The sequence below is a fragment of the Triturus cristatus genome, chromosome 9 (genome assembly GCF_964204655.1).
Source record: "Triturus cristatus chromosome 9, aTriCri1.1, whole genome shotgun sequence".
In the NCBI taxonomy this organism is placed as follows: domain Eukaryota; kingdom Metazoa; phylum Chordata; class Amphibia; order Caudata; family Salamandridae; genus Triturus; species Triturus cristatus.
In genome coordinates this window covers 1,214,274,543-1,214,292,195 of record NC_140592.1, presented here as the reverse complement: position 1 = coordinate 1,214,292,195, position 17,653 = coordinate 1,214,274,543, and the positions used below count along the sequence as shown (strand labels likewise).

Here is a 17,653-nt window from a genome sequence, read left to right as displayed (position 1 = left end):
TGCAACCTTTGCCTCTCCCCGGAACACGAGGCTCGAGACTGTCCGGCCTGTATGTCTTTCCGATCCAAAAAGACTATTCGGGACTGAAGAGCCAGAAGGAACATGGCACACTCCTCGACGTCCATTCCAGTCGACATCTTCGGAGACGACATCGACTATCCGGAACATCATCGTACCGAAGAGGACCTAGTCAGCGCTTCCGAGGCAGACGAGTCAGATGTGGAGGACATCACCCCGGCGCAGAGAGTCGTGAGTACCAATCTACCCCCTCCCACACCCAAAAAGGCTTCGGTCACGCCTTCGCCTCTGGCCCTAGGCAAGACCAGAGACACTGCTTCACACACCCCACCTTCGGGCCCGGTGAAGAAGCCAAGTAAGCCTTCCGGCGGCTTGGGCGCGAGCCAGCCTGCCAGCGGTGCCGAGAAACACACTTCGGCACCGAAAAAGAAGACTGCCTCCACCTCAACACCGAGCTCCGCACCGAAACCCTTGGGGTCGAAACCCAGCCCTTCGGCACCGACGCCATCTTCGGTGCTGACCAAACCACACAAGGCCACCGACAGACACTTCCAAGCCGAAGCCCATCTCGGCGCTGACCAAGAGACCGGAGGGTCCCAAGCCGGGTTCTAAACATTAAACTGGCACAGAAAAACCTAAAAAATCATCGGCCCGACGGACCAAATTACCTCACCAGTTATTAACACCAGATCCCTTTCAAAAAACTCTTACCAAGGATCCAAAAACTGGACATTTGACGCTCTCTACTAAGACATTTGGAGAAGCCTCCTCCACCTCCAAAGAGGAAGGACTCTGCTACCTCTCCATTCAGAATACCTTCCCCTCCTCCTCCACCTCCTCCTCCTTCCCCACCTCCACCCTCTCCACCCCCACCTCATCGTTCTCCTACTCCATCTCCAGACGATGATGATCATGGGGACCCATATTATGATACAGGGGATGTGCCACAAGACCTCACCCCTACAGGATCTCCAGATCCATGGCACGATTATCATATACCAGATATCCCCAACGTCCCACAAGACGATATTTACCCTTCTAGACCATCTCCACCAGAAGATTCACTAGGGTTTAACCATCTTCTGCAAAGAGCAGCACATTATCATGGGGTGGACATGCATAATGACCCTGTGGAGGAAGATGTCCTACTAGACACATTCGATACTACACAGAGGTCCACCTCCATACTGCCCATGCTCAAAGGGGTGGTAAAGTATGCGGCAGAAGTTTTTAAAGACCCAGTTAGAGCCAGGGTCCTTAACCCACGTATCGAAAAGAAGTACAAATCTGCTCCCTCAGATCCCTCTTACATTAGAGGACCAGCGCCACTAGATTCCTTAGTGGTCTCTATGGCACGTAAAAGGGCAAACTCTCAAGCGTCAGGTGATGCACCACCACCTGACAAGGAATCAAAATTACTAGATGCTTCAGGCAAACCCACAGCATCCCAGGCCGCCAACATATGGCGTATAGCAAACACTCAGGCACTGCTGGCCAGATATGACATGGCTCATTATGACGAATTAGAGAGCATAATGCAACATCTCCCTGAAAAATATAAAAGTAAAGCCAACAAGTTGATTCAAGAGGGTAAAACAATCACAAACACCTCTATACGTTGTGCCCTACACGCAGCAGACACAGCCTCCAGGGCCATTAACACCAGTGTCCTTCTCCATCGTCATGCTTGGTTAAGGGTATCTGGGTTCAAACCAGAAGTACAAGCCTCCATCCTTAACCATCCCTTTGACCAGGAACATCTCTTTGGGCCAAAGGTGGATGAGGCCTTAGAAAAGATGAAAAGACACGGATACAGCAAAATCCATGGGGGCCTTAAAGTCTCACCCGCCCTGACGCTCCTTTCGCCGCTTATCCTTTCGGTGTGCATCCAGAGGCTACTCCTCAGACACAGCGTCTACATCGTACAAGTCCCCTACTCAGACCACCTTTACAAAAGGTTACCAAAGAGCCGGCTACAGGGGTAACAACAACAAGGGCAGAGGCAAAACAAATAACGCCCGTTCTGCCACACCTACTACCCAATGACTTCCCCCCGCTCTCCCCCAGACCATTCCTCTCCAGTCGGGGGCAGACTCACAAATTTCCTTCATATCTGGGAGACCATCACCTCAGACAAATGGGTGACCCAAATAATTCGGTCAGGATACTGCCTGGAATTAACATCTGAAAGAAACACGTTAGTTAGATTCCTCACCTTAGAATATCCCCAGGCGTCAGACTGGATCCGGAAGATTTTTCGTCAGCAATACCCCTTGCGCGTCGCTAGGCGTCGTCTGCGGCTCCGCGTCCGTCGTCGGCGTCGTGCGCCGGAATGACGTCGTCTGAGTACTTAGACGCCGCCCTCGCGCGCTGATGTCAGTTCTTCTTTTTTCCGCGCCAGTAAGCGCAGATCCGGGAGAGCTACCCCTTTTAGTCTTTTTTGAATAACTTTTTTGATCCTTGTCTCGACTCCAAGTCTTCGGGTAAGTCGAAGCCATGAGGAACCTGGCTCCGCCGTCGATGCCCGCTGGCGCGCCTTCGGGCCCCGCAAACCCGACTGGGCAACCTTGCCTGCCGGCGGCTCCGGCACCGTCGACAGCTCCGGCCTCGACGCCGCAAGTGCCCGAGGGACCCGTTCCCGAGTCCCCGCCGACGCCGGTCGACCTCGTCACGCCTCCTCCGCCGGCGTCGACACGGTACCACCCCCGACGCCGGCTCTGCTCGGCGTCTAGCCCCGGTTCAGCCCCACTCCGGGCCCGGCGCCGTTACTGCGTCGATGGATGCCGCGTTCGGCGCCGCTGGAGACATATTATGTCTATCGCCCGGCTCCGATCCTTCCTCCTGCATACCACGAATCGGATGACGGGGGCGAATGGGAGGGATCCGAGGATCCTATGGCCGTTCAGGCTCAGCTGTCACAGGACTGGGCAGATGAACTGGGGGAGGCCAGTGGTCTGGATACCTCTCCAGACACTGGATTCATCTCTCCTCCGACTGTGGTTTCGGAGGAGGGTGCTGCTTTCTCTGTGGTGCTGCGCAAGGTGGCCGCAGCCCTTGGGCTCGAGCTACCTGCCGTGGCTTTGAGGACTAACGTCCTCACTGAGGTGCTTCAGTCTGCAGCAAGCTCCACTGAGCCTCTGCTGCAATTCAATGAGGCCCTCATTGACGTTCTGCAGGGCACCTGGTCCAAGCCCTCCACAGTCCCTCCTGTGGACAGGAACGTCGCCAGGCGCCACTGCCCTGCTCCGGGCGACCCCAGTTTTCTGTACCAACACCCTACCCCCGAGAGCCTGGTTATCCAGGCCTCTACCTCCCAATCCTCCTTCCCGACCGCCCCGCCGGACCGGGATTCCAAGAGACTGGAACAGTTTGGCAAAAGCTGTTCTCCTCCCTTAGTTTGGGCCTGCTTTGAACACCGCCTGTCTCTTGGACCGTTACTCCCACTCTCTGTGGGATACAGTGGAGGACGTGCTGCCCCTGTGTCCGGAGGAGGTCCAGACACGACTTACCCAGGCTCTGGCCGATGGGAGGGATGCAGCACGACATGCTATCCGATGTGGGCTTGACACTACGGACTCGCTGGGTAGGGCGATTTCTACCACGGTGGCGCTTAGACGTCACGCCTGGCTGCGGTCCACGTCCTTTTCGGGTGATGTCCAGAGCACTCTCATGGACATGCCCTTTGATGGCACTCGCCTTTTTGGTGAGAAAGCGGACAGTGCGCTGAATCGCTTTAAGGACTCCCGGGCTACGGCCAAGTCCTTGGGCCTCTCGGCCCCGCGGTCGCAAACTTCCGCTTTTCGCCCCTTTCCAAGGAAGGGGTGCCTCCTCACGTACGCCTAGCCACCAGCCGCAGAAACAACCTGCGCGCGGACGTGGTTTCCGCCGAGGCGGTTCTGGAGGACGACGCGGTCAGCCCACATGCACCCCGGCAGCATCCGCCTCAAAGCCTTCCTAGTCCGAGCTTTCAGGCCCATTCCACGCCAGTGGGCGGCAGAGTTCGCCATCACCTGCTCCACTGGCGGTCCATCACATCGGACAGGTGGGTGCTGCAAATCGTCCGAAGGGGCTACTCCCTCCCCTTCGAGACGACCCCTCCAGCCATGCCACCGCAGCACCACCGTATCTCGGGGGGATAATTTGAATCTTCTCCACGAGGAAGTTTCGGCCCTCTAGGCCAAGGGGGCCGTCGAGCGCGTTCCGAGCCCAGAAGTAGGTCGTGGTTGTTATTCCCACTACTTTCTGGTTCCCAAGAAGGGCAAAGGGGGCCTACGCCCTATCTTGGACCTCCGGAACGTCAATGCCTTCCTCCGGAAGGAAAGGTTCAAGATGTTAACTTTGGCTCAGGTTCTAGCTGCCCTAGACCCTGGAGACTGGATGGTAGCGTTGGACTTGAAGGACGCATATTTCCACACCCCCGTCCTGCCGGCCCACCGGCATTACCTGCGGTTCACGGTGGGCCAAGAGCACTTTCAGTTTACCGTGCTCCCCTTCGGCCTCACCAGTGCCCCTCGGGTGTTCACGAAAGTGATGGCGGTGGTCGCAGCTCATCTGCGCAGATCAGAGGTTCCAGTCTTCACCTATCTCGACGACTGGTTGTTGAAGGCGGGCTCGCCCCAGGCAGTCGTCTCCCACCTCCAGACTACGGCGGATCTCCTGCATTTGCTGGGGTTTTCCATCAACGTGCCGAAGTCACACCTGAGTCCCTCTCAGAAGCTCCTCTTCATCGGAGCGGTTCTCGATTCGGCGCAGTTCCGGGTCCATCCACCGGAACAGCGGGTCCGGGATATTCAGGCCCTGATTCCCATCTTTCGGCCTCTATCCTGGGTTTCGGTCAGGCTAGTGTTGCAGCTTCTGGGGCTGATGGCCTCCTGCATCCTACTAGTGCATCACGCCAGGCGGCGCATGCGGGCTTTGCAGTGGGACCTGAAGTTTCAGTGGGCCAAGCATCACGGCAACCTGTCCGACCATGTCTTGATCTCGGAGGGCACTGCACAGCAGTTGCAGTGGTGGCTCACGGACCGCGATTGGGTCACGGGCAAGAGCCTCTCCCTTCCCCAACCGGAGCATGTCGTAGTGACGGATGCGTCCCTCCTGGGATGGGGTGGCCATATGGGAGAGGCGGAGATCAGAGGCCTCTGGTCTCCGGCAGAGTCTCGCCTCCACATCAACCTGTTGGAGTTGAGAGCGATCCGACTTGCACTGAAAGCCTTCCTTCCCTCTGTCAGGGGGAAGTGTCGTGCAGGTGTTCACGGACAACACCACCGCCATGTGGTATTGCAACCAACAAGGCGGGGTGGGGTCGTGGACCCTTTGTCAGGAGGCTCTGCGCCTCTGGACATGGCTGGAACACCAGGGCGTCACCCTAGTGGTTCAACATCTGGCGGGCTCTCTGAACGCCAGAGCAGACGAACTCAGCCGCCGGTGCATGATGGATCACGAATGGCGTCTGAACTCCCAAGTGGCGCAAGGTCTCTTTCAGCAGTGGGGAGAGCCTTGGTTAAATCTATTGGCCACCGAAGAGAACGCGCAATGTCAGCAGTTCTGCGCGTTGGAATTTCCAAGGCGGCACTCGCTCGGCGACGCTTTTCGTCACGAGTGGAGTTGCGGTCTGTTGTACGCCTTTCCGCCTATACCACTTCTGCCCAGAGTACTGAAGAAGATCAGGCACGACCGGGCCCAAGTCATCTTGGTGGCTCCGGATTGGGCACGAAGGTACTGGTATCCCGAGCTACTCAGTATGTTGACCGATCCTCCGATACGTCTGCCCCTTCGGGAGGATCTTCTGTCGCAGCAGTAGGGGACGGTCCTCCACCCGAACCTGTCCAGCCTCCACCTCCATGCGTGGAGATTGAGCGGCGGCAGTTGATGCCATTTGACTTGCCTCCTGAAGTCTGTGATATCATTCTGGCAGCCAGGCGTCCCTCCACAAAGACTGTATACGCCTGCCGGTGGAACAAATTTGTGGCATGGTGCACAGCAAAGGCTGTGGATCCCCTTTCCGCCCCTCTTTCTGAGGTTCTCCTCTTTCTTCTTTCTTTGGCCCGGCAGGGCTCTGCCCTGGGCACCTTGAAAGGTTATCTTGCTGCCATCTCTGCCTTCTTGCGGCTTCCTGATCAGCCTTCTCTTTTCAAGTCCCCTGTAGTTACACGCTTTCTAAAAGGCATTACTCACACGTTCCCTCCTGTCCCTTTTGTAATGCCTCAGTGGGACTTCAATCTTGTTCTCACATTTCTAATGTGCGCTCCCTTTGAGCCTCTTCATAATTGTCCTCTTCGTCTGCTGACGCTTAAGACTGCTTTTCTGGTAGCCATCACCTCGGCTAGACGGGTGAGTGAGCTCCAGGCTTTATCATCAAAGCCTCCTTTTCTTTCTGTTCATCCGGCCAAGGCTGTCCTTCGTCCTCGTCCTTCCTTTCTACCGAAAGTGGTGACCCCCTTTCATCTGGGGCAGTCTGTCACCTTGCCCACCTTCTTTCCGCCTCCGCATCCTTCCAAAGAGGAAGAGAGGCTCCACCGTCTGGACCCAAAACGTGCGCTCTCCTTTTATCTGGACCGCACGAAGCAGTTCCGGGTAAACGACCAACTTTTTGTTGGATACGTGGGTGCTAAGAAGGGGAAAGCTGTGCACAAACGGACCATCTCTCGGTGGGTCGTTTTGTGCATCAAAATTTGTTATTCCTTGGCAAAAAAGGACCCTCCTGTTGGGCTGCGCGCCCATTCTACTCGGGCCACAGCGGCTACTACTGCTTTGGGACGGGGTGTCCCTTTGCAGGACATCTGTCAGGCGGCGACGTGGGCTTCGCTACACAGGTTTGCCAGGCATTATTGCCTTGACAGCCAAGTCCGGAGGGATGGCTTCTTTGGCCGTACTGTCCTCCAGGACTTTCTGGTGTGATCTTGGTTCGCAGACCCACCACCGGGGATGGTATTGCTTGGGTATCTATCCTAAGGTGAGGAATCTAACTAACGTGTTTCTTTCAGATGAACAAGTTACTTACCTTCGGTAACGATATATCTGTAAGAAACATTAGTTAGTTAGATTCCTCACCGACCCACCCATCCTCCCCGTTCTGCGAACTGACATCTAGGGTTAAGGTTGTCCTTTTCAGGCCCCTAGATTTTATTTTTGGCACCAGTGTCGGTCTTTGCATGGCTCTGCGTTCCTGGCGCGGAAAGCTATGTACAAGAACTGACGTCCGCACGCGAGGGCGGCGTCTAAGTACTCCTCCAACGTCATTCCGGCGCACGACGCCGACGACGGACGCGGAGCCGCAGACGACGCCTAGCGACGCGCAAGGGGTATTGCTGACGGAAAATCTTCCGGATCCAGTCTGATGCCTGGGGATATTCTAAGGTGAGGAATCTAACTAATGTTTCTTACAGATACATCGTTACCGAAGGTAAGTAACTTGTTCATCTACCCCCCCCCCCCCCCCCCCCAACATTCCACCCAGGCAACGCCCAATGTCACAAGAACATTCCACATTGCTAATGCAGGAGTTAATCTGCCTCCTACAAAAACAGGCAATTGAATACGGTCCTGTCAATCAACAAAATTTGGGGGTTTACTCCCCATATTTTCTAATACCAAAAAGGGGCGAGACTACGACCTATTCTAGATCTCCGGCCCCTAAACACATACATACATTCAGATCATTTTCACATGGTAACGCTTCAGCAGGTACTTCCGCTCTTCTCCCAGAACGACTTTCTCACCACACTGGAGTTGAAAGACTTCCACATTCCAGTACACCATGCTCACAAAGTACCTCAGATTTGTAGAGGACGGACAACACTACCAATTAAAAGTGCTCCCATTCGGAGTCACAACAGCACCACGGGTATTCACCAAGTGCCTAGCCGTGGTGGCGGCACACCTCAGAAGACAGCACATTCACGGCTTCCCATACTTGGACAATTGGCTGATAAAAGCCACTTCATACAACCAATGTGTACACCACACCGCTACCACAATCCAACTACTTCACCAACTAGTCTTCACGGTGAACCACCAAAAGTCCCAGCTAACACCATTCCCCATAAAACAATACCTCGGTGCCACCATAGACACCTCAAAAGCAATAGCCTACCCCAATCCGGCCAGGATTGCAAGCATTCAGGCTTTGCGACAAAAATTCGTACTTCAACACTCCCTTCCTGCACGAGTGTTTATGCAACTGATAGGGATGATGGCCTCTTGCGTGAGGCACTATGAAAATGCAAGACTCCAGATGCGTCCACTCCAAGAGTGCTTAGCGCGCCAATGGAACAAGGCCCAGGGGCAACTGACAGATCTGGTGTTGGTAGACGGTCGCACCCATCGCTCTCTGCAGTGGTGGAACACCACAAACCTTTCCAAAGGTCGACCTTTCCTGGACCCGGTTCCCCAAATAATACTAACAACGGACGTATCGCTCTCCGGCTGGGGTGCTCATCTATTACACCTCACAGTGCAGGGCACATGGACGCTGCAACAAAAGTTACTCCATATCAACCATCTGGAGTTACTAGCAATCTTTCTAGCCCTGAAATCCTTTCAACCACGGATTTCAGGCAAGGCAGTCCTCATTCGCACAGACAACATGACTGCCATGTATTATATTCAAAAACAAGGCGGCACACACTCTCCACAGCTCTCAATTAGCACAGAGCATATGGAGGTGGGCAATTCCCCACAAAATCTTTCTTCTAGCTCAACATGTCCCAGGAGTCCAAAACACCATGGCAGATCTGCTCAGCAGACAGACTCAACAGATCCACGAGTGGGAACTTCACCCACAGGGTCTTCATCCGTTCTTTCAAATGTGGGGGCATCCACAGATAGACCTCTTCGCCACCCACGAAAACACAAAATGCCCAAGCTTCGCCGCCAGATACCCACACCCATTGCCCAAAGGAAATACGATATGGATGAACTGGTCAGGCAAATTTGCGTACGCTTTTCCGCCTCTCCCACTCATTCCGTCAGTGGTGCGAAAGCTACAACAGCACTCCCGCACACTGATCCTAGTAGCTCCAACGTGGGCCAGACAACCGTGGTACACCACGCTGCTGGAACTCTCGGTAGTACCACACCAAAAGCTACACCTCTCATCATGCCTCCTAACCCAGAACCATGGAGAGATCAGGCACCCGGACCCAGCTCAGCTCAACCTTGCGATCTGGCTCCTGAAATCCTAGAATTCGAGTACCTATACCTTCCCCCTGACTGTATGAACATCATCAGAGAAGCTAGACGCCCTACCACTAGAGCCTGCTACGCTGCCAAGTGGAAAAGATTTGTTGTTTGCCATAACAACCCAATCGATCCTCTAGACGTGTCTATACAACACATCATATGCTACTTAATCCACCTACAAAGGTGTAATGTAGCCTATACCTCCATTCGGCTACACCTCGCAGCAGTTGCAGCTTACTTACAAAACAGGCAGCACCTATCACTTTTCAGAGTACCTGCCATTAAAGCCTTCATGGAAGGCCTCAAAAGAATAATTCACCCCAGAGTACCACCCTCACCTGTCTGGAACTTAAATATAGTTCTCACAAGGCTGATGGGGCCTCCCTTCGAACATTTGCATAAATGTGAACTGCAATTCCTCACATGGAAAACAGCTTTCCTTGTAGCCATCACTTCCCTTAGAAGGGTCAGTGAGATACAAGCACTTACCATACAAGAACCTTATCTTCAAATGCACCAGAACAAGGATGTTCTCCGTACCAACCAAAAATTCCTACCTAACGTCATTTCCCCTTTTCACCTAAACCAATCTGTAGAATTACCAGTATTTTTCTCGCAACCTCAGACCGTTGCAGAAAGGGCTCTGCACACTCTAGATGTCAAACTAGCCTTGCTTTACTATATCCAAAGAACACAACCTTTCAGAAAGACCAAACAACTTTTGTCTCTTTCTCTCCACCACACAAGGGCAACCCCATCTCAAAATCAGGGATAGCTAGGTGGATTGCAAAATGCATCCAGATTTGCTACCACAAAGCAAAACTAACGCTTTCCGTTCCCCCTTCTACACTGAAGATAGGGGCTTCCATGGATTTTCTAGGCAAAGCAGCTACATGGTCAACACCGCACACATTCACTAAACACTATTTTGTAGATGTGCAAACCAAGCAACAGGCTAGTGTGGGCCAGGCTGTACTAAAAACACTATTTCAAACCACTGCAACAGATACCGGTGGTCGCCGCTAAGGTTGGCAACTGCTATATAGTCTATGCAAAAGTGTGTAATCTGCAGCTCATATGCCTCAACGGAATATGCTACTTACCAGTATGCATCTGTTCTTGGCATGTAGAGCTGCAGATCTACACACGCCCACCCGCCTCCCCGGCTACCTGTATCTGTTCCAGTCTATCTTATTTAGATACAACACACATGGGTTTCTTCACTGTTGTTACTACGCTCCATCTTTCCCTGCTGGCGAAAAACAATCGGAGGATGGAGCCGAAGCCCATGCGCAATACGATCCAAAGGAGGAGTCACCGACCTCGTGCCTTCCAAAGACTTTCCAAGAGGAAAAACAAACTGCAAACATCCGGGCCCAACCCCAGATGGCGATCTATGCAAAAGTTTGTAGATCTGCAGCTCTACATGCCAAGAACAGATGCATACTGGTAAGTAGCATATTCCTTTTAATTTGAAAATCTATGGTTTTCCTGTTTCTCCCTATACGTAATGTTGAAATTGGTTGCCTACTGACCCATAGGATGATTTGTGCTACAGTTCCTTCCAAAACACCTGGCCTCTGTGCACTGTCGGAGTTGAAAACAAACATCTGGTAGTCAAAAATGGGGCAAAAAGTGTGGAGGGGGCAACTGCAGCAAAATTCTAGCTTCCTACATAGTGTATTACCAAACCACATTAAAGTAACCATTGTAGTTACTGCATAGCGACTCTGCGTGCATTTGTTTGTGCCTTTAGTTAGCTTCATAATGTATTTTTAGTGTGCTTTTGCAATGCAGAGGAAAAGAGAGCAATTCCAGTGTGCAGCACTCCTTGGTCCCTAATACTGTTACCCCATCTTGGCCCGCTTCCCTGTTTCTGCAATTGGAAAACTGGAAAGCCAACACGCAGAAGGAATCTGTGCAGCCAGTGAGGAACATGTCTCACCTATACATCTACTTCAAACACCATCCCTGCAGTGCTTTTTCCCCTCTACCAGTAGGAAAACATGAAGGGAGGCTGTGCCAGGTACCTGAAACCATCCTATATTCCCCTTTGATCATACTGGTGAGAAAGCTAGGTAGTGGTTTTTGTTCTTTGCAGTGACATTTAAATACATAGGTTCATTCTTAATTGAACATTTTATCAACCTTTTTCTAAGTACATTTCTACTGAGCTAATTTCTTTACATGCTATGTTGCATTATGTTTTTGCGGTATCCTGCAAATAGCTTAGATATTCACCTATAGATAGTTTAAGGAATCCGTATTAAAATGTCTCTGTAGTCTTAGGTCTTTGCATCAAAACATGAACAGTGCACAATTAGTATTTCTGCTATATAGTTTACTTAAATGCCCAAATATTACATTTGCACTAGTCCTGAAAATCTAGACATTGATTACCAGACCGGAGGCATTTAAAAGTTCCATATTGGCCGTGCACAGTTTTACTAGTCTCATTTGACTTTTTATCCTGAGCATATAAATGTGTATCATATTTTTATCACCAACAAATTGCCCTGGTTGTTCTAGATTCACTACTAGGTTTAAGAAGAAAGTGTTTGAGCTGTGGCACATCAAAAAAATGTGAACATTACCAGCATTTCTGCCCTTGTTGAGAAGTGGGTTACTTTTGTTGGTTCAGCTTGTTACTGCAACTCTGTGTCAAACTTAATTTGTAGTGTTGGGAATGGCACATCCAACAGGCCTGACCTGATATTAACTTCATTGATCTTCCTTTAATCTTAATGTATGTTCATGGATTTATTTCAGCGTCTTAAAAACTGGGAAATCAGAGAGCGGAAGAAAGGCAGAGAGTATGAAAAAGAAGCTGAACGGGAGGAGGAAAGACGTAGAGAAATCGTAAGAACTGTGATCTGTTAAGGATATTAACTGTGTGTACAGAAAATATTGGATGTCTAACAGGATTTTTTCCATTTTTAAAGGCAAAAGAAGCAAAAAGGTTAAAAGAGTTTTTGGAAGATTATGACGACGACCGAGATGATCCCAAATATTACAGGTCTGTGGAAAGTATTTAACTTTAGATTATGCAGGTGATTTAAGCCTTTAAGTAGTATTGCATTTATTCTGCAGACTATTTATGCAGATGCTGCTCATTCAAACTTGCGCAGTTTATCCAGCTAAGTTGTAGGTATATTGCTCTTGCATCAATCAGTTTATATGCATGTTTAGTTGTGATGACCAAGGAGAAATAGTGCCTTAGAATAAGTTGAAGTATTTGAGCATAGTTGATTTCACAAGCAATAGGTGTACATTTCACAGATCAGGGTGAAGGATGAAGCTCTGAAGGAAGGAGTTAAGGCTGTTCGATGCGATCACCTAACAGGTTCTCATCTATGAAATATCCACCAGCACCTAAGAGGTCATGAATCGCAAACTTATGGCTGCCTGGTCAGTAAGCATTTTTGGAGCAAACGTCTGGTAAATTGAGATCTACTTCCATGTTACTGACCAGTGGGATACGCCCTACAGTCTATAAGTGTTATTATCCTTTTAAAAAGTAAGATTTTTCATATAGCTACATTTCAAAAATGCTTCTTAAAGGTTCACCGTGTCACTTTTTAAAGGTTACGTTTTTCTCATCCCTTTTGTGGGACTCCCCTGCGCACAACTTTTATCTGGATGGTTGACTATTGTGGATAGTACCACTGTTAACAATATGATTGGGCTATCCTCATTACTTATCACCTGATTGGCTTTTTTATCAATCGTATTTCCTTGCTTTATATCTAATGGCTTTCTCGCCTCTTCTTTCTGTCCTTTCCGTAGATCATAGTCTCTTCATTATCATTTTGATTTGATAACTTTTATCCTTTCACTGCTTACAATTGAGGACAACCTTTTTAGGTCTCGCCTGACCCAGCGCATGCGCTGGTCTGGTGAGACTTATTGAGAGGGCGCCAAAAAGTGCTACCAGGCCAGCCTAGAGCTACAGTGCATGTGCGCGGGCTCGCGCGCCGCGATTACTTTCACTTTCACAGCCGCTTTGATGTTTGATCAAGATCACTTTCGCAGCCGCACGGCCGCTTGGCATAGCCAATAGGTCTCGCTTTTGGGACCTTATAAGTATTTAGTTATGCAACTGTTGCATGGCTAAACACTTATAAGGTCCCAAAGGCGAGACCTATTGGCTATGCCAATGCTTGTTCTTTTTGCTTTACCACTCCAGGGAATACGTTCTTTTTCATCTCCACATTATTTTTTCCTCATATGCTGTGCTGTCCGTATTGCTTTCTCGCCAACTTGTAACTCACTCACCCTGTGTGCTGTTGCTTGCTTCCCTCCAAAAATGCATTCCTTTCTCTCCCACCCTTTCAGCTTTTCTGTCCATTCCGGTACTCCTCTCTGCTTGCTAGTTATATCCCACTGGCACTGCTTGCCTTTAACAAAATCTGCATTTAAGCTGTTCCCACCACAACCTTTTACTTTGCTTTCTCATTAACCTCTTATTGCTCCCCCATGCATTCTGTATTTTAGGTCTTGCTGCTCCACCCTCTGTTGACTACTATGGATCAATAGATATCTACTGTTAACAACATTGGAGTGCTTTTTGTATTGTACATTCTGGCATTTTTTTGCTTTCTCTCCAGATCTTTAATTGCTGCCTCACATCCACCTTCATTCACCTTCCTTGCTGTTACTTTGTTGCTTATTACATGACAAGTATGTCATTCTTCCCTACCTCTTCATCTTGCTCAATCAAAACTAGTTTTGTGGATTACTCACCTTTTGAATTACGCCAATGCTCCGTCGACTCGTAACCTTTTTTTCCCAGGCTCTCCATTTCTGGGAGTTTTTGTTGCTGTTGTCACCACTTTGTAGCAGTCGAAGATGACTACTCATAGGAAGTCTGGTTTTAAGCCATGTAGAGAATGTGAGGGCCAAAGGTCCATCACTGACACCCCTGAAGACTGTTGATTGTGGCTCTCTTCGGGTCATGATGGGACATTCACCTCGATTAAGTGCATGAATCCGAAGGCGTGAAGGAGAGGGAGCCCAAGTTATTCATGGCCAAGGCCACAAAGCAGTGGAGGGGTCGCTGGAGGTCTCCGACCCGCTCCAAGTCACCAACTCCACATAGTTTGAGGCCTTCTAAGAAGTGTTGCCATGGCTCTGTCTCTCTCTTCGAAGGATGTGATTCCATAGTCAGTGTACCAGAGTCCCAGGCGGCATTGCAGGAATGAGATCCGACTCCTACACCGGGGGAGACTCAGGCTCAGTGGGCAGTGACTCCACTGGCTTCTGAGAGATGCGTTGCCTCAACCATTGCCGAAGTCAGCTACTCCACCTCCATCTCTGGCTCTGGGATCTTCATCGCTGCAACAGGAGCCAGTAAAGCCATTATGGTGGTGTGGAGTTTGAAATGACAAACTCCAAGCACCATATACTCATAGTGGCATTACTGCGATTACAATGTCTCATGCACCTGTACCCTCACCACTGGTATAGTGCACCCAGCTAGAAGGGTGGCTGACCTATGCCAGGGCAGTGGGTTGTAGGCATGGCACAAAGGGATGTGCCATGTCGACTCTTCACTATGTTCTGCACCAAAACACGCAGCCTCCAATTTGCGGTGTGTGCACGCAAAGGTACAGGGCCTCTAAGTGTGGCACAATAAGTTCTGCCGCCCTTAGAGGCCTTCCCTGGCCACAGTGCCGTTGGTACCTATTGTACCATTTATAAGGGACTGACCTGTGGCCAAAGAGTGACAATTGGGTTTTGTCTTAATGCAGTTTTAGGGAAAGAACATAGGCCCTGGGTACCTGTTTGGCAGGAGCCCAGGGCTCACTCAAAGTACATCAGCAGTTTGGCAAAACGTTGGGTCAACCAAGCAAAAAGGACACTTTTGTAGCGTGAATCCTTTTCTGGATTCTTTATTCCGCCATCTAGTGGTTGGGTCCGGAATTGTCTGTTTTCAGGTCTCGCCTATGCTGCGCGCATGTGCTGCATAAGAGTCCTTTAGCCGTCGTACAGGTTTTTCCAAGCAAATACTTGTGCTTGTGGCTGGCAGCATACAGCTTGCAGGAGTGTGTGCTTTGAAAAAGAGCAAAGAGATGCTGCTTAACACGCGCACATGCACTCTCGCCCCCCCCCCCCCCCCACTTGTTTACTTCTTCAAGCCGCTCTGCCCTCTTTCCTGTACTCGCTATTGCGCTGTCCCCCAGGTTGTTTGTATCTCGTGTCGTAGCTTTTAAGTTTCCCACCTTGTGCCATTGTTTGTATCCTCATTGCCCACACTGTGCCATTATTATTATTGTATTTTTAGTGCACACTTGTGTTCAAATACTGGCACTCCAATGGCCGCATGGCTGATGCCTCGCCTTCACTCACTGCAGCAAGACTAGAGTGAGTGGTTATATATTCCATGGTTTTCAATGATGCTCAGCACACAATGCAACTGAAAGTCCCTGTTCTAGCCTCTCAGATCGTCCAAGCCTCGATGATACGGTTTACTGCTACGGACCGGGAGTAGTCCAAACATTAGAAATTATTTCTGCAACTGCGGCCAAAATACGGTTTGTGTTACCATACAATTCCTTGTCGCAAGGTCACGACTCTCCCTGTCCTAGAACATCCTGTTTTATTTAATTCGTCAGGAGTCTGCGTTCCTTTAGCTCGCTGAAGAGTTACTCTCAGAATTAAATAATTATAAGAATGTCCACACCGCATACGTGGTGTCCTGGTGACAGGGAGGCCTGTGAATCCCAGTGGTTGTGCGGGTGTATTTTTTGTTGTACATTCAAAGGTTGGTTATTCGTTGTTGTGCTGTCCGTTAACCACGTCCACTCCAGTTCTAATGTTCCCTTTAGTGGAGCTACTCAATTACAGCTGCACAGAGGGATGCAATCCCAAGTAAAAAAGCCTTCGATGTAGCCCCAAGCAACCCGAGGCACTCAGTGATCCAATTCAGACTCACTTTTACATATGCAGCATTTAAGATAAGGCAAGGATCACAAATGTAGGTTGTTTAAACGGGAACGTACACCTAGGAAGCATTTCGGGATAAATCAGAATAAGTAACACCCCAAGTGGTTGGTCAAGCCCATGCTTTAAGAGCTGGTTTATAAGACTATATACGAACAAAGCAAGCACTGGTAAAGCCAGTAGGTCTGCTTAGTTTAGAACGGAGTCATTCTTCAATGATTAGCGTGTTCGTCTGTGTTTGTGTGGAAGGGGGAGTTCGAAAGTGATAATCAGTTAATAGTTAGATGAATGAGTGAGTGGATGGATGGATGCACACCAGTTATACAAATCTTGTAGGCTGAGACCTCGGAGCAGTAACACGGTTTATAAAAATGTGAAGAATTACCAACATGCCAGTGCAAGCATTACACTGGAACTGGAAACCTGTGTGGCAAGAGCACCAACGACATCTATTGAAACAAGCATTGGAATAGCCAATAGTTCTCGCTTTTGGGACCTTATAAGTATTAGATATGCAGCACAATATCCTTGGTGCAACAACGTTAACTGTTGCATGGTTAAACACTTAAAATGTTCCAGAAGCAAGACCTTTTGGCTATGCCAATGCTTGTTCTTTATTTTTTTGTTTTGGTCGCTGTCAACCACCATTTGGTGGCAGGTACGTCCCCTGAGTGACGTCAGACTGTATCCTAGAGGTAAACGTGCGTGGTGGCCATCTTCAGATTCTTTTTTCCACCGTTGGGTCTGGAAGCAAGATGGGAAGCTCTGAACGTTTTTCGTTTTTCCCAGAAAAGACTTAAAAGACTGATCATCGAAGGAAAACCGAACGATCGACGCCACACCTGTAGACAGGAGCATGGCATCCGTTTCAATACCAAAGGACCAATCGGGTCCACAAATGGCGAGATAGGGGTCATGGAGAATACCCCTTTCAAATTCTGCCCCAAGTGCCACCACAAGTACGCACAGCGCGACCCACACGACGTGTGCAACCTGTGCCTGCCGAAGGACCATCAAGACCAGGAATGCGAGGCCTGCGCAGCGTTCCAGCCAAAAACGCTCGGGACACGCCAAAACCAAAGACCGGTCCACTACGCCACAATGTCTCAGCCGTTGAAGAAACCTTCCATGAGGGACATGGGTTTCTCCAGCGATGAAGAGGAGCATGGGGCTCCAGCGGAATCGACACACAAATTTCAGAATAAACCATTCAATGTTACCCTATGGAAGAAAAGTGGCTTTTGGGTAAGTACTCGACTGGCAGAGTTAAGGTTCTGGGCACAGACTCCGGGGTCTCCCAGGACCAGGTTGGTACAGTTGTTACACCCTCAGCGGCACTGCGGCGGCTGGGTGCAGAGTGAGTTAGGCCCAATGTTATCCTACGGGAGGCAGGGGGGCCTTGGTTGGTGACTGCTGACTAGCAGGCCACGCAGCTGTGGGAGTTGGGCTCCTGGTCACTTGCTCATGACCAATGGGGGAGTAGGTAGGAGTAGAAGTTGCACTGCCAGGGCCA

General features: G+C 50.0%; 1 protein-coding gene across 16 annotated transcripts in view; it reads left to right on the top strand.

Annotated features, from left to right (window-relative positions):
• RBM25 (RNA binding motif protein 25) overlaps window positions 1-17,653 on the top strand; it is a 341,694-nt gene that overhangs the window by 243,534 nt on the left and 80,507 nt on the right. For all 16 annotated transcript variants that reach the window (XM_085627262.1, XM_085627263.1, XM_085627259.1 and 13 more), the window contains 2 exons: window positions 11,968-12,057; window positions 12,141-12,214. In XM_085627262.1, coding sequence (XP_085483388.1) covers window positions 11,968-12,057; window positions 12,141-12,214 — 164 coding nt within the window. The remainder of the gene's footprint in view (window positions 1-11,967; window positions 12,058-12,140; window positions 12,215-17,653) is intronic.